Below are 24,067 nucleotides of genomic sequence, written 5' to 3'. Positions count from 1 at the left end.
TTGAATTCACTTAAATTCATTAGTCCCCATTAAAAAACGAATAAAAATGATATTTTAAAAAATAATTTTGTTTTTTTTTATGCCGCCAATCAGCTTTCCAAGTCACTGCTCCTTAACTTTCACATTTTAAAATGATTGGTCTTTTGGTCTAACTTGTTTGCCACCTAGGGGAAACTCAGGAAAAGGTTTGAACCCACGTTTATTTATTACAGCTCAACTAAAGTCCACGTGAATGTGTGTCAGTGGCTGGAATCACTCCCTTCCAAGTTATCCGGGACGGGCAATCCGGTAAGAACAGTAACGCATCGGTTCCAGACATTAAACACGGGACAGACGGGTTGCGTGAAGGCGATGTCAAAAGTGTGCAAGTGTTGCGAACCCACCGCGTCGTAGAACGACAGGAATCCCGAGTCGTAGTCCAGCAGTACGCCGAGTCTCCGCAAGTGGGGTGAGGGTTCCAACGACGTCTCCTTGCCGTTGTGGCGGGCCACCCACGTGTTGTTGCAGCGGGATAGAACCCACGAGGCCGAGTTCTTGCCCACCCATTCGTGCTTGGGAGCCGATTTATAGGCGATGCCCACTGCGAACCTGCGATGGTTTGGTGTTTATATCTTAGCCATATGATTTTTGAATGAAAACAAAAAGTGAGAGAACTTACCAGGTGCTTCCTCCAATGAGAGCCTCCCAGTAATGGCGTCCGCTGTCGATGTAAACGTTGGCAGTGACGCCGTAGCTGCTGTTGCTGCTGAAGCGGTCCTGGCCGTGAGCCTTCTTGGATGACGTCTCGTCTCGTTCCACCGTCAGGTTGTCGTGGGATATCCGCAATTTGCGGTGAGCCGACTTGGGATCCAGTTTGAATGGTTGACCTTGGGATGAGAAGAAATGGACTTGCCATTAGTTTGGGTTTCACTTTTTCAAGTACAAATCTAAAGCAAAATTGGTAGCATTTTTGTTTCGGGCATGAAATTGCTTTAATTGAGATTGAAAAATGATAGGTAGTCAGTATTCTGTATTCTGATTCGCTTGTTTTAAGTTGCATTATGCTTTTTTGTTAACTAGTATTTAAAGATTGGCTGGTAACCAATCTGTCATTTTCTGAACCCTCACAAGAACCACAAGGGGATGCTGGAGTCTATCCCAGCTGACTTCAGGCCCTGATTTGTTGCCCAACCAATCACAGGGCACTAGGAGACAAAGGACAACCAATCATAGCTAGAGTTAGGCAATTTAGAGTGTTAAACTTGCCTAACATGCATGATTTTGGGATGAGGAAGGAAACTGGAGTACCCGGAAAAAACCCACGCAAGACCAGGGAGAATATGCAAACTCCACAGGGTGAGAGGACCTACCAGGGATCGAACCCAGGACCTCAGAACGGCGAGGCCAAGGTTCTAACCACTTGGCCAGGCTAGTTTTTTAATTGAGATAAAAAATGGAATACACAGATTGGGAATATTTTCTTGGGAAAACTTTGTTCTTACTGTTGGTCTTGAGTTTTCCTGGTTCACTACTTCGGCTCCCAGCTTGGTTGATGGCTTTGACGATGAAGACGTACTTGGTGCCGCATTGGAGACCGTGAACAGTGTAGTGGTTTTGCTTGATGTTGGGGACGATCATCCAGCTGTCTGCCGAATTGCACAAACCTGCAGAACGAAAAAATCTTGGTCAAACTCTCAGTTTTATTAAAAAGACAGAAAAATAAACGACTTACTGACGACATTGGATTGGCTGGTGAAAATGGCGTACTGAAGTTCATAGGACACCACCGCAAACTCGTCATCTGACGTCCAGTGAACCGTGATAGTGTCGCACGAAGCCGTGCATAATTCCTCGCGGATTACGGGCGGATTTGGTGCTGCCGTGAAGGGGAAAAAGAAACAAAAAAACGCACAACAACAAATGTTTTTCGGAGATTAACATCAAAGGCTTCGTTTCTACTCTGGGTTAAAAATAGCAAACAAAAAACAATTTGTCTCAGAGATTAACAGCCGCTTATTAGCATCGGCTTGTTTTGTCATTTGTCGAACGGCTGACAAATATATTACAAATGGCCTTGTAATCCTTCCAGATAAATTTACACAGAAATAAACATGTTTTGATTTGCGCATTTGACCTTTTTCTTCTTGTCTGGTTTTCTACAAAGCGATAAAATTTGTCCTAAACTCAGATTGTTACCGACACTCACCTGTGAGATAATCCAAGCTTTCCAACATTTTTTTCTCTCTACTGAAATCCAAGGCAAAAGTATCAAAAGTGTCATTGAGGTTGATTTCTGGGAGGAGAATCTGTGAGGATGCTGTTGCCATGGAAACCCTGCAGGAGGTTAGAGGATGCTACCGTGAGGCAATGACATTTTTATCAATTATTTTCCGCCCGGCAACCACTGACCTCTCGCAGATGTTTTTGGCCGACTGGAGGAATCGTGAGGGGTCCGTCTCTTTGAGGGTGTGGTCAGCCTGAGCAATGAGTGAGCTTGATCTTTCCACGCATTGCTTGCAGCTGCTGATTTGTTGGGCCAGCTTCCTAAGGCGCACAGTCTGGATAGCATTGAGGGAATTAATCGATAGGTGGGAAAAGGCAATGGGGAAATGTGGCAAGTTTTTAGTCAGTGTGAATGAATCAGAAAATTGTAAAAAGTAGTCACTTAGTGTTTGTCAGTTCAGGTATTTGTCAGTGAAGGTATTTGTCAGTGAAGGTATTTGTCAGTTTGGGTATTTGTCAGTGAAGGTGTTTGTCAGTTCGGGTGTTTGTCAGTTCGGGTGTTTGTCAGTTCGGGTGTTTGTCAACTCAGGTGTTTGTCAATTCAGGTATTTCTCAGTTCAGGTATTTGTCAGTGAAGGTATTTTTCAGTGAAGGTATTTTTTAGTGAAGGTATTTGTCAGTGAAGGTATTTTTAGGTGAAGGTATTTGTTAGTTCAGGTATTTGTCAGTGAAGGTATTTTTAGGTGAAGGTATTTGTCAGTTCAGGTATTTGTCAGTGAAGGTATTTTTAGGTGAAGGTATTTGTCAGTTCAGGTATTTGTCAGTTCGGGTATTTGTCAGTTCGGGTATTTGTTAGTTCGGGTATTTTTCAGTTCAGGTATTTGTCAATTCAGGTATTTGTCAATTCAGGTATTTGTCAATTCAGGTATTTGTCAGTTCAGGTATTTGTCAGTGAAGGTATTTGTCAGTTCAGGTATTTGTCAGTGAAGGTATTTGTTAGTTCGGGTATTTGTTAGTTCGGGTATTTGTTAGTTTGGGTATTTCTCAGTTCAGGTATTTCTCAGTTCAGGTATTTCTCTTAACAATTCTAGGGACTAATTAATATTTAACTGTCAACTTTAGGGACGGTTACGAATTAAATTACCGTATCTTCTCGCATATAAGCCGTATTTCTCGCAAAAAAAATATAACTGAAAATTGAAAACTGTAATTTTCCAGTTAAAAGTAAAAAAAAATACCAATGATTAAATTGATTGAGCTAACTAACAACCCAACTAATCTTCCATCCAAATAAAATTTAATCCGACCTTGTAGCAGCCACTGTATTTCATTAGTCCTTTAGTGACCCCCACTTTTTTTTTTTTAAATTCCACACCTGTCACTCAAAAAGTTAGCGTCTTTGCAATGAAAAAAAAAACTTTTGATCGCATATTACTTTATTTTCAAGGTTTGGACGGATTGTGGTCGGCATGCTATTGCTATTTCTGCATTGAAAATGGAACAATGGCGTTTCTAAGGCAGTGTGGGTTATCAAGGTTATCGCCATATAAAAGGTGACCACGAGTACCTTTCCTTCTTTTATCTTGGTACCGATGATTTGCCTTCTTTGTTGTATGATATTGATCAGGAGGTCGCACTCTTCTAGCAGCTTGTTTTCTTGCCTGGACGCATTTATCTGGGCACAAGAGAGACAAGTCCAGATAATCGCCAGTCAATAACAGAAACGTCGTCTTGTAATGTGTACTTGGAGTCTATACAAATCCCAAGTGAGAGTCTTGATTTGTGTAGACTGCCAATGATGCAATTTGATTTCGAGTAGACGATAAACAAAGCTTAGGTAAAAGGAAGATTAAAAAAAAAAATAACATCAACAAAATGGCCCTGCTAGAGTGTAATTAAATGTAGAAATGTGGATTGATTCCTGATGAATCTTTTGGCAACTAGGGAAGAAGAAGGAAAAAAAATGGAGTGTGTTAGTTTATAGGGAGGAAAATCCTGACAGCTGGAAACAAATCCTTTTTTGGAAGCTTGCAGATACTAATGGCATCTTATCAAGTCGATTAAGAGGGAACCAATGGGGTCATTTGCTGTTAGGACAGGAAAACAATTGGACTGAATGGACTGCAAGGCAAACTGACCAAGACGCTAACGGACAAACCAATTGGAAGAAAAAGCACCGGACTGATTGACAGCTGAATAAATAGTTGACTATGTATTCCACTAATAGTGCTAACCGGATGACTAATTTAATGACCCTCCTAAACTAACTGCGACATAAAAGATAATACACATTATCTTCCACATTCTCAATCTACTGCCCGTTGGCAGGCACAACAGGATAATAACAGCCAAGACAAACAGACTCAAGGACAGTTTCCATATTCAACTGGAGTTCTGCACCTAAGAGGAGAATCAAGACTTATTTTGTACTTGCACTAAGCTGCTAACCACTATAGTCCCTTTTGTACCTGACTACTTATTTATGTCACCACTTATTCATGTTAGACCACTACTATGTATTTATTATATTGACTACTACTATTTATTCATCATGTCGACTACTACTATTTATCTATTATGTTGACTACTACTACTATTTATGTATCATGTTGACTACTACTATTCATTTGTCCTGTTGAATACTACTATCTATTTATCATGTCGACTACTACTATGTATGTATTTATCATGTAGACTACTACTATTTATGTATCATGTTGACTACTACAATGTATTTATCATGTTGACTACTACTACTATTTATTCATCATGTAGACTACTACTATTTATTTATCATGTAGACTACTACTATTTATTTATCACGTAGACTACTACTATTTATTTATTATGTTGACTACTCCTATGTATTTATTATGTAGACTACTCCTATGTATTTATTATATAGACTTCAACGTATTTATTATGTAGACTACTACGTCTTTATAATGTTGACTACTACTGTTATTTGTGCACATCCCTACTTATGTTGTTGACTACTAATGTTAACTACGTATTTATTTGTTTTTCATCACTTTTGGATTATTTATTCATTAGTTATTGATATTATATATGGTTGAAGTATTTATCTGGCTGTTTGTTGTTGTTATTGTACACTTTTTGATGAGACTTTATGAGAATAAATGCATTCAACGGAAATACTTGTACTTTCCCAAACTAACAAGCGTTTGACGACAATGTAACGTCAGCCCAGGGCGATTTTAACGACCTCACCTCCACGTGTTGGCACGTCTGGATAAGTTTGCCCATCAGACTTTCCAAATCGCTGGTCCTCTTGATGAGATGGCTGAGGTTGGTGTCCAAGGCGTGCTGGAGAACACAAATAAAAGGCAGAAAAACAAAAAAGCATGAGAAAGAATATTTAATGAGAGCGAGTTAAGCGCCAGCCTGAGCACATTTGGCCAGCGATGGACACGACGGCCTCGCGGCGTGCCAAAGAATCCGCCGAATCCGAAGCCGCCGAGGTCGCAAAGCATCTGTCCACTCAACTAAACCCCGTCCCTGTTAATCACCCCCTCCGATCAAAGGGCTCACGTCTGCGACTGTAATTGGCCGGCTGTAATGACTCTCCTATTATGAAAGATTATCACCCGTAAATTAAAGATTGATGATGTGTCATTCCATAAAACGAAATGAAGCGATATATCGTGCATTAAGAGTCAAACGGTAATCATGTGTTTAAATGGGCACCTGAGGATAAGTAGATATAAGATTGGTTTTGATTGACAATATGGCTGCTATAGTCCAATTGTCAACAGTTATTCAGCAATCATTTTGCATGTAAATTGTGTTAATTGTGGTTTTTAAGTCAAAATGCATTGAGTCTAGGAACGATAAACTGAGAAAATGCCATTTGATATAATATTTAGGTTTGTTTTTTTTAATAAATGATTAAAATAACTGGATTAAAATCCCTGAATATTCAGTTTTTTTATAGATCTAAAACAATGTTTATTTTACCTTTTTTTAATATATTTTTAGATTTTTTTATATAAATAGATTAAAATAACTGGATTAAAAGCCCTGAATATTCACTTTTCTCATAGAACTAAAACAATGTTTATTTTTTTGCTTTTTTTAAATATATTTTTAGATTTTCCCAACTGATTTTTGAACTAAAAACAGAAAAAATGATTTAAAAGTGACAATTATTGATTTAAAAGGGTAGAAATCAGGAAATTTCACATAAATCTATACTCTTCATTTTAATTTGATCCAAAAACAGAAAATCAGCACTCATGATTTACTTTCTCGGGCCGCACAAAATGATGCGGCCGCCCAAATTTGGCCCCCGGGCCTCCACTTTGACACCTGTGAGCAAAACCTTCCCTTAAAACCCTTCGCCCTCAACCCCAATGAGTACAAGTACCCAAGCCGATCCTATATTAGCATTATTTTTGCATTTACTTCCATCATCCGGCGCATAATAGCGTTTAAAAGCCTCTTTTGAAAAGTGTAGAGAGAAAAAAGGCAACCTGAAATCCACATTATGCCAAGTGCACGTGAGTGTGAGCTAAAATAGACTTTATATTCAATACAAATGATTTATTCATACGTTTGAGGGAAAGGAGGCTAAAAGCAATTTAAAACATGGAGATGCAGCACCTAAAAAAAATAAAAAAATAAAGAAATAAAAAGATAGAGAAGAAGGAAGAAAGATGGCAAAAACAAGCCTATCCATCAAAGTCATTCTGATTGTTTCCAACACCGGATTTGAAATGTCAGGTGGAAGATCAGCCAATAGAAAAGACGCCACCAGCATTTCCTAATGGAATTCCTTTGTTTAAATTTGGACAGCCGCCTGATGTGGACATATGTCTTTTCCTAAAATAATTTTAAGCCAATCAGGCGGAAGAAACTTTCTCTCAACTTTTTTTATGTGTTTTTTTAACCCCCGAGTCAGATTTTTTGTGATTTTTTGCGCCTTGACTCTTCCTTCCTTCCTATTTTTTGGCTTGAGATGTCAATGTTTTGACCCTGGAATTTTATCTCGGGTCTCCACCTTGAAATCCGGCGTTTAGGGAGATTTTGTTTGATGTGGGTCTACGTGATGAAATGTGGGGGTCATCAATGGGGTCTTGGTGGAAAAGTGCCATAAAACATTGCAGACACACATTCACACTATTTTTAGTCATATTTTTCAACATTATGCGTGTAAATGTTCGGATTGAAACTAAATAGTAGGCCGTTTTGAAGGAAAATTTGGTTTTCAAATGCCATATTTTGAATAGAACATTATGTATTGCTATTTATAATGGAAAATATGATATTTTTGGAATGCAAACTTTCCGAATTTTGAATACCAATGCCATGAAAACACAATGCAATTGCTTAAAAACAAAAAATATGACAATTGAAACTGTTTTAGCTTGTGCTTTTTTGACAGAGAGCGCCATAGAAAATTCATATTTTTAACTGTTATTCATTGAGAGCCATATTCAGAATTTACAAGAAGTAAAAATACATGAAAATGCATGCATTTTTAATCATTTCACTGCCTTTAAAGTAGAAAAAGTCTCAGAATTATGTTGAGAAAAATTGTTACCCTGATGCTAATAAATGTAATGCATGCAAAAATATTTAATTAAAAACTGGAAGATTAAAGCAACTCTAGACATAGTGTCCAGATTTTAGCTCACAGTTTAGCGAAGAGCCATAAGCAGCCATCAAAAGAGCCACATATGACTCCTGAGCCAAAGGTTCCCTACCCCTACCCTAAATGAACGCAAAACCCCCCAAAAAACAACAAAAAATGTTACCCTACCTTAAGCTTGTCATAGCGGTCAGCCAACCCGGCGACTTGATGGTCCCGATGTCGTCCGACCAGCTTACACAAGGCGCAAATCAGCTGCTCATCCGTCAAACAGTACATATTGACCTTTTCGTCCTCGTGCTCGACGCAGGCTAGCCCTCGTGGCCGAGTGTCCGGCAGGGGTTCCAGTAGACGATGTCCCGTGAAGGGTTTCTTGTTGGGGTGCGTAGCTTTAAGGCAATCGTCGCAATACGACACCTCGCAGGTGACGCAGGTCTTGACGGCGTCCCTCGGGGGTTCGCGTTCGCAAAACTGACACGGCACCCTCTCTCCAGGTTGCGTCATGGCGCCCGATTCCCGCCGAGGTTGGCTGGGCGAGTTGGGTCCGCTGAGGGAGGCCTTTTGGTAGCGTTGGATGATATTTTGCAGGGTGACGTTGCGTTTGAGTCCCTCTAGGCCGCGTTGGTTGAGTTGGATGACATGGCGGCAGGTGGGGCACTGGAAGGCTCGTACGGACTGGACGGGTTCGCTGGGGGTGCAGTGCGACAGCAGGATGCGACGGGCGCAGTTGGAACACAGGCTGTGAGCGCAGGGTAGGAGAAGAGGCTCCTCGAAAAGCTCCAGGCAGATTGGGCAGGTTAGCTCGGATTCCAGGGTTTCCATCTTCAGGCTAAGTGGAGTAGGGAGGGATGCCGGATCCAGTCGAGCCGCTCGGCTATCTGAGAAGAAGATGGGGGAGACAAATGGGGTTATTTGTGGATGGGGAAATGAAATAAGGAGGATTTGAGGCATGGTTTGGTTATTTTTTAAGGATTTTTGAGGATGATTTTTAGGTGTAGACTGAATTTTAACCATTTTCGTCATAAGCAGATTGGTATGATGACAATTTGGCTTTTGGCAAAGCCTATGTCAGACTATTATTATTATTATTATTAAATGAGTTGAGTTTAGTTTATAAGTTTTCCAAAAATAGCCAAAGTAGTCACTATTTTATGTCTTAAAAATTGGTAGTCGTCATTGTAGACACGATTAATCGATAAAATGTGGTTTTACAGGTGCTTTTTATATGCATTTCTTAGATTTTTTCTAAAAAAGCAAATATATTGACTTTATTTTGCATGCAAAACATGTTACAGTAAATAAAATGGTCTCTATGAAACTCCATTCGGCGACCAATCGCAAAAATAACCCATTCTCAAGCAACTTCCACCATAATTCTCCACTGTTCATTCTTTTTTTACCCTTATTCAGTCCAAAAACCAACCAAAAAATTGATAACAATTAAATCCTTCTCCCCTTAACCAACAATAATCATGAATAAAAAACATTAGTAACCTAAATTAAATAAGAAGCCCGATGATACCCTGCTATATCTAACCGTTAAAACCACATGACCTCATTACAAGCCATTCAACGAAGAAAATACTTGAACTTTGCCTCTCTAAATCATCCATTTTGGATCTGCTTCATCCGTTTTTTTTAATTTGTCCTACATCAAGTACTTAAGAATCCTTTCCCCATATGCCCCACCCAGCGAGAACTGACGGCTCAGCCAAGCAGAAGCGGATTGTCCCGCTTTTACCCGTGGCGAGGGCCTCCGTCACTCCACGCCATCGCACACACCCACAAGCCTTTTGTTCCTGGACCGGGTCAGACACCCCAGCTGTGAAAGGACATAGCACCCCCCCCACCACCACCCTTAACCCACTCCGGCACCCCCAAAAACGTTGACACCATGCCAAGGAGGCCGAAAATCTTGCTCAAGTTCAATTTCAAGTTCCTCAGGTCAAAAAAAGACAAGAATCCTAAAATAAAGTCCACAAATCCGTCAAAAAATTACCCATGGATTCCATCTTGTGTTCCGATTCATTTCTGCAGAAGGAAGAAGACTTTTTTAAAGAAAATTACATCCACCAAAGACAAGGAGGCGACATTCCTAGACCGCTATTTTCCTAAAACGCTATTTTTTCCAGACCGCTATTCCCTGTTAATCCCGTTTTTTTTCGGATTCATGGAGAGAGAAAGTGAGACTGTAGCCGGCCGGGCACAACAGGAAAAGTTGGCTGACAATTCCAGGAAAGCTTCGACTCCACCTCCACTGGAGGGATGGCCGGTTTCAGGAAAAAAAAAGTGTGTATTTATGTGTGTGTTTAAGTGTGTGTGTGTGTGTGTTAAAGGGAAAGTGAGCAAGAGTGAGAAAGAGAGTGGGATGGCGGTGAGCTGACAGGTACGTTTATGTGACATCAAACTGTATCAGTGTCATGATTTCCTTTGTGTGTGTTCCTTTGACCTTTTTTTTAACAATGTAATGCCATGTGAAGCGCTACAGGCGAAAAAAGAGGAAAATGGGAAGGACTGGAAGTGGAGAATCAGGTTTTTCAGGCTTGTAGAAGGGGAGAGATGTCCAATTTTTGGGGAAAAGGAGGATGGAAGGGATTTTTTGTGAGGAAATGTATGCAAAAATTGTTTGATTGGAGGACTAGGGTAGCTATGGTCATTTTTTTTGTTTGAAAAATTGGTAATTTGACTTTTTTTCTTTTTAAAAGACAGAAAACACTGACAATGTTTTTGACAGAAAACACTGACAGTGTTTTGGTTTGTTTGTTTAAGACACATTATAAGATTGGAGGACTATGGTTATTTTTCTACAACAAAATAAGCAAGCTGGAGTAGTACAAATATAAAGTAAAATATCCAGTACTATGCCTAGCAAAAAATATTTAGATAACTATTATTATTTGACTCATTTTCTTACATTACAACCTCTATTTTTTTACAGAATCATTACTGCAACAGCCTATAAGATCATTTCATTTCAATTCTATAATTCATTGACATTAATTAATGCTGATTATTTAAACTTGGCTAGTTTTCTCCCAAAAATTCCTTATTCAAAGTGACTGAACCCCAAAAACAATTACAAAAAAAGGTTTAATCAGTCCAAATAATATTAAATAGACACCAAAAAATACACTATTTGTCCATCGCGGTTATCGACCAATCGCGGGAGTTCTTGGAACCTATTGAGCATGATAAATGAGGGATTACTGTTAAGTAAAAACAACCATTTTTGGAGACTGGGCATTTATTCATTCGTCAAAATAGATTAAAACTGTCTATACCAGTCAATGAATTCAATCTAAATTCAGACAATAATGTGTAAAGGATTGACAGTGACCACTCAATCTTAAATTCGTCAAAGTCAAGGTCAAATAGACGCCATTTTCTGCAAAAAAATAACTCTGCACGTACTATATTAAAGTCCAATTATTCCATCGCGGCGCTTTGGACGAGGGCGTAAAATTCCCGGCGTAACGCTAACACATTTTGACGTCCAATTAAGCGCGGAACGCCGAGTTGGCTACGAATGCGTGCGTCTTTGTCGAAAAATGAACTTATCACCGCCACGTTGATTTGATTAGCGAGTAATGGCTCGTTTAGAGATGAAACGACGACAATGTCAGAAGATAGAGGGGAAATTTCTCGCTCAAGCACTTTCTAATCCACTCCGTCGCGCTCTTTTATCAGCTTTTAATGACAGACGCCGACCGAAGAATAAGATGGAGCCGTATCGTCGTCAGTTTGGACGACGACAACCCTAGCGCCATTGACGTACGGCGCCCGGGCCTGCCGGTACCGGGGCCAAGCCGCCACGCTCCGCCGCGGCCCGCTCAGGCCTGTAATGTGATTTAGGGCTTAAGGCCGACAAAGCGCTTCATTAGACCGACAAATGTAGCCTGAGCTTCAGCCCGACGCAATGCTGTGATTATAGACGCGCATTTCCTGCTTCCTGATTGGCGTGCTTCATTTTTAAAGGATTTTTTTTGCCATTTTCTTTGCTAGTAAACTTTGCCAAAACTTTTCAACGATCGGTATGAAACTGTTATGCATGTTTGGCGTCGATATATGACTCACAAGCACACGTGCTTTCAATAGATAGACATGAACTGATTACCAAATCATGAGCAGATTGCTACAAGAGAAAGGGAAGCCTGGAGAGACTCAAGACACTAAAAGCATGCAAAACAAACAAAATTCCCAACTAACCCTAATAGAAACAACAATATCAAGGGGGTGGGGCCTAAAATTGTGATGTGATTTTAACAAACGTGCAAATCATATCTCAAAAAATGACGATTTGTGATAAACTTTTGGGAAATGACAGCAAATATGGGTGGAATACAATTGTGCATGGCAACAAGCTACAAATATAGCTAAAAATATATATATGTAAATTTTAGCATGTTTTGGGAGGCTGTGATATTGAAAAGATGACAAAATTAAAGGGAAAAACATACAATTGTGTCGTAAACGAGCAAATTACAACAATATTTTTTGTAATAGAGACCAAATATGAGCAAAAAAAATGAGGAAACATCTACAACTGTGGTGTGGCTGGAGATAACCAGTGACCACTAAACAATTTGTGGTGGTTTTGGACTGGATCCCGTGAGAGGAAATCTATTTTTTTTTAAAACCTACAAAAACATGGGCACAAAAGTTCAACTTTCCTTGTACTTCAATGAGGTCAACTGCAAAAACTTCCTGTGTGTGATCAGTGGGGAAAACAGCACGTGCCCAGCAGACCAGAAAGGAACATTTTGCAAACAATAAGCCTTCCAACATGTTATTTCCAACAGCAACAAAAGCAAGCAATTTCTTCCTCCTTCCAAGACCAATCTCGGTGCAATGCAGTCTGAGTGCACCACTCTGTGGTTAATTTAATAACTACCACTCTTCAAGACCCCCAAAAAACAATCACAATTGAGTTTACAAGACTCCATTTTCCTAAAGTGTGAATCTTAGCACTCCAATTTGGACAAAACATTAAAAAACAAAAGATAAACCTCATCCCTCTTTACCAATACCACCCAAAAAAAAAGAAATCTCAACCTTGCAGATTCCAGATTGTGACCTTCACCTCCCCTACACTCCTCACGGCACCCTCCCCCCGGCACGTTTCCATGGTAACGTACGTCCCGGAGGCAATCAAAGACAAGAACTCACTCTCACGGGAAGATGTCAAACATTCCGCTATAGATAAAAACAAATAAGTAACTAATTAGCAACACAAAAACCCACATATGGAATAAACCAAGCCCATGTTTATTCCAGTTATCTTATCAACCCGGCAGGTAATGCGTGAATAGCTGACCAATAAAGTCTCCTTTAAGTCACTCACTTGGAAACAAAAGTGTATTTTAAATCTCCATATAAGGAATTTCCTTCTTTTTGTTTTTAAACTGGCAATAAACGCTTTTTTGACGACGTGGAAAAGTTCCGTCTTGCTTTATCATCTGGTCCCTACTGGAAGGAATCAGTAAACGCGACCTGACCTGAGTTAGTGATGACTCATTGTTTCTCTCTACTCCGCCCGGCAACTTACCCGACGACTCATGATGGCGTGGGTCAACGATCGAGGAAGGAAGCTGCGAAGCGACTGCGGCGCCGACGATTGAGGGAGTGAATTTTGTGCGCTTCAACGGGAGGATCGAAAGTTTCCAGCCGGCCTCTCGCCTCGTTTTTTTTAGGCGTGCAATCCTGTCAATCGCCAATAGTAGGAAGGAGGGGGCAGAGCGTGGAAACAGGCCAGAATTGACTCGGATTCAAAAAAACAACGAATAGATGGAATGAAGCTTAAGGCTGTGTTGCATTTTTTTTAAATACTGAAGTGTGGAGTTTGTTAAGAGGGATGTTAAAGTGTAGAAGTATTTATCCTCATGATCGTCGCGCTTGGGAGATGATAGGGTGCTCCAGGCCGTGGCCATTTTTTTTGTAATAGGGCTCAATGGCTTGGTATGTTGAATGGGATTTATGGGTTTTATCACGGAAGCTGTTTTTATGGGTGCAATTTATGATTATGGGATGTTTAAGGTTTGGAAGTGGGAGGGTTGGCAGTGGTGGTTATGTTTTGGAGTTATTTAAGGCGATAGGTAAGCTATTTCACTCAAAATTGATTGGACGTTTAGAGTTGAAATGAATTAATATGGGTGTGGTATGGGGGGGATTAAATAAGGTATATTTGAAGGGCTTTTTGGGAAGGGAATGGTTTTAAAATGGTATTATTTTCTTTATTATTAACATTCTGAATTGTACAAATATCACTCATGTCAATTATATAGCATCTTTCAATGGAAAAAGGTTATAATTTTAAATTTTTCTTACCAGAGTGGGTGTGGTGTGTACATGTGAATGGAGGGGGGATTAAATAAAAGATATTTAAAGGGCTTTTTGGGAAGGGAATGGTTTTAAAATGGTATTATTTTCATTATTATTAACATTCTGAATACTGCAAATGTCACTCATATGAATTATATAATTTCTTTCAATGGAAAAGTCCGGATTTTACATTTTTCTTACCAGAAAAAGAAACAATAATCCATTAAACAGTCTTGTAATTAACTATAAACATGCTAGCCTTCTAAAACTGAAAGTAGCGTTACTATAACAAACTTAACAAGGTATTTATGCATCCAGCAATATGAAATAAACATATGTAAACAAATACAGACAACTAACCGCACTCCCATTTTTGAAGCACCAAACTATCAACCACATTTTAGGATGCTGTTTATGGTCAAGCTTTAAATCTCATAACAACAATAAAGGCATTCAATTGACATTGATGGACGCCAGAAAAACATATTTTCACATCAGATAAAACATTAGCGAGGAGACGCAGATGTGACAATAACATTGATAGGTCAGATTTGCATCTGGTTAAAATTCTACGAGAGATTGGCCCATAAAAGTCAGTGCATTCTGTTGAAGTTGATTAACTTGATATTGATTGGACCCATCAACTGTGTGATTGATCGCTGTCCAATGAACCAATTGGAAACTGACCTGAACTCCATGTGACCTCATATAGAATGATCTGGAACTAGTTATTGATCAATGGATGGTGGCTTTAAGCTACTGCTAAAATACTTATATATCCCTTAGAATTCATTTATTTTTCGATAAAAGGATGTTTATCAAAACTACATGTTATTTTTATTCTATAAAATGGAGGAAAAGCATTTTATTCTTGCCATAATGAAGTTAAAGTAGCCAGAAAAGGAATTTAAAGGTAACAGATTAAGCCAAGGAGTCATAAACAATTCATATTTTTAAACATTATTCCTTGAGAGCCATATTACGAATTTAAAAGTCAAAATACATGACAATTTGAGTATTTATTATTCATTTAACCACTTTGAAAGTAAGGGTTCCCATATTTTACCACACAGGTTCGCAGAGAGTTATATATATATACCCATGAAAAAAGCCACATATGGCTCATGAGCCATAGGTTCCCTACCCCTGGTTAGGCTATTTAATTTGCAGGGTAGTAATGATGATACATTTTAATACTTAAAATGTAGTTTGTTAAATCTGGTGATGCTTTGAGTTTGCTTGCTAGGGCGGAAAAATGCGAAATTAAAATGTATTTTTTCATTTATTTTATAAAACTAAATAGAAGTGTCTTAAATTTCACAAGGGAAATTAAAGTTGATGAAAATGATGTGCTTTTAGTGACTTTTTATTCTTGGATTTGAATTAGTTTGTTTTTTTATAGTCGTTTTTGTCCTTTTGTTCAGTTTCATAACGATAATAACCTTGATCAATATGTCCGGCATTATAAGAGTCATCAATGGAGAGTCTTTGTTATCATGTGATTCATAATCAATTACATTTTAAATCAATTGCATTCTTGCTTTCTTCAACCTGAGTGGATTTTTCGAATTGAATTTAAATGAATTTAAACCCACATGACAGCAAAAATTGAATTTTACAACCTAAGCTTAAATTCTCACAAACCCCAAACAAGGTCAAAACCTATTGCAGACCCCCATATAACTTCACAACTCATAAATTCAAGCCTAGAACCAATTTCTTTGCAAAAAGACAGTCAAATTAACCCACCAAGCTTCTGAAAAGTCATTACAACAAGAAAGAAATGGAGAGCAGGCTTCAATAATTGCCAAAAAATACATTTTGGTCAATCTATGTGATCACAAACGACGATTTTAGAATGTAAAAGACCCCCCGCTGTGGAATGGGCATGGGGTCTGTCACATGAGTGGCAGGGCAATAGTAATAGAAAGATCTTATCCATCATTCAATATATTTTCCCCTGTAATCAGAGCACGTTGGAATGCATTAAAGCAGAGACACTCTGTCTGAAAGTTGTCTCTGATTGCTGGCAGCAATTGGCCCTATCTTGGCGCCGTGGAAAAAAAAAACAAGTTCAACAAGACTGGCACGGAGATCTCGTTTGGAGAACTGTGGCTTGGAGCCTGTATATACCACATGTGTGTCAAAGTGGAGGCCCACGGGCCAAATTTGGACTGCTGTATCATTTTGTGTGGCCCGGGAAAGTCTACCATGAGTGATGACTTTCTGTTTTAGGGTCAAATTCAAGTGAAGAGTATAGATGTATGTTAAATTTCCTGATTTTTACCCTTTTAAATCAATAATTGTAATTTTTTAATCATTTTTTTCTGTTTTTGGTTCAAAAATCATTTTGTAAAATCTAAAAATATATTAAAAAGCTAAAATAAACATTGTTTTAGATCTATAAAAAAAAATGGAATATTCAGGGCTTTTAATCCAGTTCTTTTAATCCAAAATTGTCCAATGTATATTAAATTTCCGGATTTTTTCTCCCTTTTAAATCATTAATTGTCATTTTTTAATCCATTTTTCTGTGTTTTTAGTTTAAAAATCATTTTGTAAAATCTAAAAATATATTTTAAAAAATATTTTATAAAATATATTTTAGATCAATCTATAAAAAAACGGAATATTCAAGGCTTTTAATCCAGTTCCTTTAGTCCATTTATTAAAAAAAATCTAAACATTATATCTAAAATGGTCCAGCCCACGTAAAAAAATCAAGTTAACCCTCTTGCAGTATACAATTCTCTCGCCATCACAATTGGGATAGAACAACTCCTCATGACCTGTTGGTGACAGCGAATGACGTGAAACAAAACCCCCGGCTTGGCCTACAGGGTCGATCCAAATATGAAAACACATGTGGGCGCGCTCAAAATAAGTGCAAATTCCAAGAATGTTATGGCAACGTGTCAGAATGTTAAAACAACTGGACACAGCACTGAAACATCAACGAAAAATAGCAAACAGACCATCCCTTACCTCTATCCGATTCGATAAGCCTCCAAAAAGTCACCGTCAATCTCCCAAAACCTCAATTTCCGTTTGTTAGCTTCCCTTTTGCGCAAAAACCTCTCGTTCTCAGCTCTATCTCCTAAAAAAAAACTCCTCACGCCGCCTCTAATCCCCCCTGAAGGAAGCCGGGATTGCTCCAATTGCTTCAACAAGACTTCCCAAGCTTTTTCCCCCTCAGTTTTTTTTTTATTCACTGACATTTTGTCCCGTGAGAACATTGTTAAAAGACCCTCTTTCCCTTGGGAGGCTGTCAATCACTCTGGGAATTGAACATGATGGATGACATACAGCTGAGAATCCCTCGCCAACATTTACAATAAAGACGAATCGCCCAAAAAATGTCAAATGAGGCTTTTCTAAACAATTTGTCTTCTTTTGGGTGTTTTTTTAACGCAACCCGAACACTCAACGGGGACCCAGAGCGCCGCACGTTGCCATGGCGTTACGGGAACAGCCACAACGCATCCCCGAAGCCACAGCCAAACGCCACTTGGGTCTTTTTACTGGCGGACCTTTCGCATTGGATGGCGGCGCCCCCTGTTTGTTTCTGGCCGCAGACCCCCGCTGGCTGTCACTGGCAGGCTCCCCGCGGCATCCCGAGCCAGTTTAAACTCGCTAATGCAAATTTGTGAGACACTCTTAGCGGGGGTAGTACAATACCTGAAGAGGAGGGGTCATTCGGATCCCAGTGAGTCCCCCCTCCCCAGTGGAAACCATGAATGAATTAGGGAAAGGCCAATGGTGAGGTGACTCTTTAAATGTTGCGGGGCGTTTGTGGGTTTTTAAGCAGCTGGGGGTGTAAAAACAATGGATAACCCTAAAGCATAAATAGTGATACATGTCCAGAACCAGCAAATAGCATAGTTGTCCAAATGGGTTCAAGCTAACATTGCAACTTTTCCACTTATATATAGCAGTCCAGGCCCTGTAGTGACAAAGCAACCCCAATGACGAGCCTTTTTACTGTATTTCACGGGTAAATGTTCGGGGGTTTTTTGCATTTGTTCCTCCAGTACAATTAAGTCACTAACTGCAATAGATGTCCAATCTATTTGGACTGGGAGGGTTTGAAACCTGAACACTTACTTATACATAAATGGCAGCTAATTGGTTATACATTGGTTTCATACTTTCACATATTATTTCGCTTGGAATATTGTTAGCAAATTTACAAAATGTGTTGTTATATTTCCACAAGAATAGCTTCCTACTTTTGCATGTTTCTTATTATTTCTTCTTGACTTAAAAATAAATACATATGTTGATAGACTGCTTTTATTTATATGAATTATGAGAAGTTTTCTTTAAGACTTTAGAAAACCTCTTGGTAAGAATCTTGTAATGTGATTTAGGCAGTTCATAAATCGACTAAATTCCCTTTATTACAACTTAAAGAGTACTATTGCAGTTTAAAGTATATTGTTTTTATATCTAAAAAAAAAGTATTAAAAAGTAAATGCTTAGTTTTATGTGATCTATGCTACTGCAAAAACCTTCAAAAACTACAATCAGCTAAATCTATACATAGTTAGGCTTTTAAATTCAATCTTTATAACAAGTATGATTAAAAATCATGAGATTTGAAGGAATTTATTTGCGTCTGTGACTCACCCAATTCAAAGAGTCGCCTTGTGTCAGTTTTTTTTATAGTTGTGGCTCACTTCAAATAGCATTTACACTTTGACCTTAGCCTGTAACGTCACAGGATAGGATGATATCTATGAGGGGAAAAAAATGAAGACAATAAATGTAAGTATTTCTCCCAAAACATGACAAAATTCTAACGTACTTTTTACTGAAAACAAATGCTTGGTAATGTCGATTTTTTCCCTCTACCTAAATGTTTTGTGGCAATCTAATTTGCCAAAATAAAAACAAGCCTTCACACATTAGTCGTTTCTCATTCACGGCAGCGCCACGAATAATTTACAGCCGGTTTAACAGACTTGAAAGTGTCACCGCTAGCAGCCGGTAGCTATAAATATCCATAAATTGTCAACGAAGGAAAAGGGATTGGCAGAATCTCGGCGGCTGAATGGCGGCTCTGCAATAAAGTGCAATAAAACCACTGACATTTAACTTTGAACCGTGGCGGCCTTGGAGGCCAAGGGAATCTTGGGAGGTCAAAACGCTTCACTAAATCGGGGTTTTCGCTCCTATAACAAAAAAATCTGCTTCTGATTCTTTCGAAAAAGGATGGTCTGAATTTCGTGGTTTCCGGAGCCGTCCCAACCTCACCTCGCGGAAACCCCGGCGTGGTTGGACGCCAAATTTGTCTGGCAGGAGAACTTTTATTCTTGCGCATTCTTGCGTCCAGGCCGCAATTACAGGTTTAAACCAAAACAAAGATAATATTCTCTGCTTATACTAACATTTGATCTCAATTGTGTCACGTTAAGTTAGGAATGGGCAAACTTTTGGGCCAGCACAAGATAGGATACATGTAAAAAAGTGCATCCGTTAACAGTACATATGAAACATTTGACCAAAAATAAAAATGTGTCTATGTAATCTCAATAAAGATGGAAAAACAAGAGTGAAAAATGAAAAATACTGCTTAATCAATAAGCAACACGGCTGTCAAAGTGTTGAAAACAAATGAATATTCATTAAGTTTAAATAAGGCCGTTCGCAGCCTCGAGCAAGAATCTGTGTTTGCCAGTTGGCCCATCAAAACTGGAAAGAGGCCAGAAAAGCCTGCAAAAAGGAGCTAATACGAAGAAAAAATGTTTTTATGTATTAAAAAAAACTATAAGAACTTTGAAAAGAAGATATCACAAATGATATGATTACTATAAGCTAAATAGTTCTAATTAGAACACATTGAGTATTTATTTAAAAATGAGAGGGGCAAACATTGATAAAAAAAATAGCTAATAAGTTGATAAAACAAGAAGAAAAGGGATTTTGGCTTTACAAAATAAAGGTCAAAAACATTTAACGATACCAAATGAGTATTTTGGTTTAAATAAAAACATTTAGATGAGTATTTTACAGGATAGTGACTAAAATATACATATTTAAACTTGGAAACGAGCAATACTATTCACAAATACTCATAAAAGCCAACAATTATTTAGTTCAAAAATAAAAATAATGTTTTTGATTGATTTCACAATGAATTCCTACAAAATTGGACCTCTAATACCACCAATAGCATCCATTCAACTAACAACAAACACATAACATGACCCCATCAGGCCTCACAATCCCTAAACTCCAACTCAAACAAACATATCCACACACACACCCACCCACACACCCACCCAAAAACAACGAACACTAATGCTAATCCCCCAAAACAAGCCTGATTTACTTACAGTAAAGCGTTGGTTCCAACGAGAGAGTGATGTGCGGGCTCAGCTTCAGCATCGCCTCCAAGAACCCACGCATGATTGACTCAACAAAAAACACATACACACACACACACATGGGGCGCCCCACCCCAAAACCCGCCTTGGGCCACAGCCGGGGGGCTCACGCGAGCGTAAAATGCGGCCTTGGAGATGTCACTTCCGTGCTTTGGACCCTTTCGACCCCCCTTTTTTCCACCAAGGGAAAGACAAAGAAACAGCAAAAGGGGGGAGTATGCTCCAAGCTAACAAACAGATGGGATCGGTCTCCCGAGTGGTCGCATCTGCGCATGGTACGAGGGAACTCCCTTATCGTCAAAGTATGATTAGGTCCATCTCGCACATGCTCAGAAGAAGCGCCATTTTTTTGGAGGAGGTCTTTTAACGGGCGTTTAACGAGTGATGGGTTCTTCCCTGGAGAGTCGGGTTGCCATTTTTAATTGGTTTTTATCCCAGTGGAGGCCAGGTGGGGTCGGATAGACACAGTCAAAACAAATAAAGGGAAATAAATGAGGGTGTATTTTACGGAAAGGTGGAATTGAGTTTTTAACGGAGACGAGAGGAGATGTTATGTGAATATGTTGTCTTGTGTTTTAGGGAGATTTGACCAATGTTTTGAATTGGAGGCCCAAGCAATGGTAGCAAAAGTATAGTGTTGCATTGTGGGGGATAAGAGGCTATATTTGAATAAAAACTGTGGAAAATTATATCTTATTTTTTGTGTATTATGAGATTTGACTGAAGTAATTTTAGTAGCTGGAGGTCAGGGAGGTCAAAAATGTGATATAAAATATAAATATTGTTGAATATGACCCACACAAGAAGCTTAAGTTCAACCATTATGTTGCACTTCTTTGTTGAATACAAAATTTTGTTCAATAGATTTGTGATTAATTCCCTAAAGATTAAAAATGACTAATTATTTATATTGTTGTGCCCTACAATTGTCTGTCAAACTATTTGGGGTGGCCCAAAGATGGCTGGGATAGGCTCCGGCACCCCTGCTTACTTCCATGCGTTCAATTGCAAATAAAACCATCGAAAATCTACATTTTTAAAACAAATATAACATATTTTGCTTTTTTAATACAACATATTCTGCCTTTAACTTTGAATTCGGACTTCCATAGAAAATGAGGCTATGTCAACAGAAATGAGTCCTAACACATAGCTAAATATAGCTAATAAAAGTGTATAGAATGCCTTAAATCGCCTCTAAAATGAAATGGGTGGCTCCCGGGCACGCGTCACAAAGCTCATGTAAATTTGTTAAGTCGCTTTTGTGTCATCCCCTGTTCGCAACATTACTTTTTACGGACTCCCGCGGGTACGAACAAAATCCATGTATAAATCTAATAAAGTAGCCCAAGGGACTGTTCATAAATCCAGTCATGTGGCCAATATGCCTTCAAAAAAAAAGGAGGCATATTTCTTTTATACTTTTGGCAGTCAAGGTTAGATTGAGCCGTTTTTAGAACACTGAAGCAGAGGGCAAAAAAAAAAACAAGGTCAATGAACACATTAGTTTATACGGACAAAGAAAAGCCGTTGTACACTTCATTAGAGTGAAAGCAACTTGGGTGTATTATTACAGCGCTTGACAACACGGCTTTGGGGAACCACAGGGGGGAGGTTTGGGCACTTTGGGGGGGCTGCATACTCATTTTGAAAGGCGCCTTCTGCATTCTTCACTTCTCGGAGAACCTTCTAATTGGTTCCAGCAGCTTCTACATAGTGTTTAACAGAGAAGACGGCCGATTTCTTTATCGGAATTCTTCCCGCAAAGACTGATGAAGTCATCGTACTAGTTATGGGAGGACCATCAAGGCGTGGCCATAATTATAGGAGAGTTAATTTGTGAAATTACTGGGAATCCAATCATAGGTGGACTATAAAAAAAAAATTCCCACATATAGCTACTTCTCCCCTGCAAGATTTTGTACAAAAACATTCAAAGATATCAACAATGGCTGGCTCTAGAGGTGACTGTGTAGTTCCCTTCAAAAAGAGTGCTAAATTAGCCAAAGTACTTTGTCTGTTTGTACCTCACATACCATCTTAAAGGTCTTCAACCTACACAAGGGACTAAAGATGGAAATTAGCCTTGCTACAAGCTTGCATATTTACATTCATTTGTTCATTAACATGAATATGAATTATGTTCATTAATATGTGCTGTCCCTCATTAAATAAATCAAATTAAATATATATAATGTAAAAAAAACACTGCTCAGGTGGAAGAAATACAAGGAAGTAATATGAGGCAATTGCACAAATCTATACACGCTCTTATAACTAGCCAGATGAGTAGTAGTACTTTTGTTATTTAATATAACCCCTTATTTAATATACCCAGGTATATTAAATGGCAGGGGTATATTAAATGGCAGGGGTATATTAAATGGCGCACAACAGAAGGCTCTAAAAAGCAAAAATCATTTAATATATTAAACAGCAAAATACGGAAGTGACTATTTTGAATTGAATTTGAGGCGGTTAACACTATTAGTTTAGATACTCTTACTCATACTTTTGGTGGACTTTTGATCGAATTAAATGCGTTAAAACTGGATTTAAAGCCTATTGGCGTCCAATGGTTGTGAATAAGTTTATGCGACTGATGAGGTGACGCTGGTGTAACTCATAAACTTCAACAAGAAGAAGAAAAAGGCGCAAACATCTGGTATGTTCCAGCATCATCGAGTGTTAAAGCACAAAAAAAAAACACATCAGTAATGTCCGAAGGCGCAAGTCCAGATGTTGCAACATCGCGGAGTGAAAAACAAGAGAAAAAAACTCATCTGCATTCTCGCCAGTTTGCTAACAAAGGCTCAATAAAGGTGAGACAGTTGTCAAATATGCAGAAACAAACAAAGTATCCATAGTGACAAACCATTGGGTTGTTCGGGCCATTTTGTTATGCCAGAAATGATTTGGCAATCGGAATGGATTAAACATGAGCGCTCACAGCAGCGGTGGTGTCATTGATAAAAGAATGTTCTTGAGCCGGACAGCTGGCGAGTGGGTGGGCTAACGCTTCCAAACGCACATTTCAATCCCCACCTCCGCTTATTGGCTACGCCGTACAGTGAGGACAGACCTGGGATCGAACCCATTGCCCCAGAACTGCGAGGCTAACGTCCCAACCACTCTTTTTTAATTGATATATTATAATTTTTTAAATTGAATGCTGTTATTGTCATTTTACAAGTTTAATGAGACTTAAACCTTCACAAAGTGCCAAAATATCAACAAAAAACTAGCTATAACCCCTATAAAGCCTGATTTATGAATTTGTGTGTGTATGTTAAGATTCTCTCGCTACGTTTGTCCAAACCGTTTAACATAGAGAGTTGAATTTTTTTATGTTGGTCAGAAACATATGTCGGATCCTAATAGACGAATGATTGACTTTCTTTACCTTTTATAGTAAGAAAAACAACAAATACTCAAAAAATGAGTAACCACACAATAAGTAGTCAACAATATAAATGGGCGAGTAGTTCTGAAATGGATTTCAAATGTGAGTTTAGAAAGAAAGATAATTTCCACACAAAATTAAGGG

General features: G+C 38.7%; 1 protein-coding gene across 1 annotated transcript; it reads right to left on the bottom strand.

Moving 5' to 3' along the window:
* Nucleotides 1-147: 147 nt before the first annotated feature.
* Nucleotides 148-10,043, bottom strand: mid1 (midline 1). The gene is made up of 10 exons (XM_077728665.1): nucleotides 9,813-10,043; nucleotides 7,985-8,691; nucleotides 5,434-5,529; nucleotides 3,770-3,877; nucleotides 2,389-2,537; nucleotides 2,186-2,313; nucleotides 1,712-1,855; nucleotides 1,482-1,643; nucleotides 659-866; nucleotides 148-588 (listed from the first exon to the last, which is right to left on the bottom strand). Exons 1-10 carry the CDS (start codon nucleotides 9,823-9,825, stop codon nucleotides 240-242), a joined length of 2,064 nt encoding a protein of 687 aa, XP_077584791.1. The 5' UTR covers nucleotides 9,826-10,043; the 3' UTR covers nucleotides 148-239.
* Nucleotides 10,044-24,067: the final 14,024 nt, after the last annotated feature.

This window comes from Stigmatopora nigra, chromosome 11 (genome assembly GCF_051989575.1).
Source record: "Stigmatopora nigra isolate UIUO_SnigA chromosome 11, RoL_Snig_1.1, whole genome shotgun sequence".
NCBI lineage: Eukaryota > Metazoa > Chordata > Actinopteri > Syngnathiformes > Syngnathidae > Stigmatopora > Stigmatopora nigra.
Note: the sequence above shows the minus strand (reverse complement) of the source record. Positions and strands in the feature narration are given on the sequence as shown.

Excerpts from the sequence above, each read along its gene's own strand:
- mid1 (XM_077728665.1), bottom strand. Across the intron at positions 5,530-7,984 it reads ACCGCTATGACAAGCTTAAG|CACGCCTTGGACACCAACCT; the intron begins GTAGGGTAACAT and ends TGTGTTCTCCAG. Across the intron at positions 1,644-1,711 it reads CAGCCAATCCAATGTCGTCA|GTTTGTGCAATTCGGCAGAC; the intron begins GTAAGTCGTTTA and ends TTCGTTCTGCAG.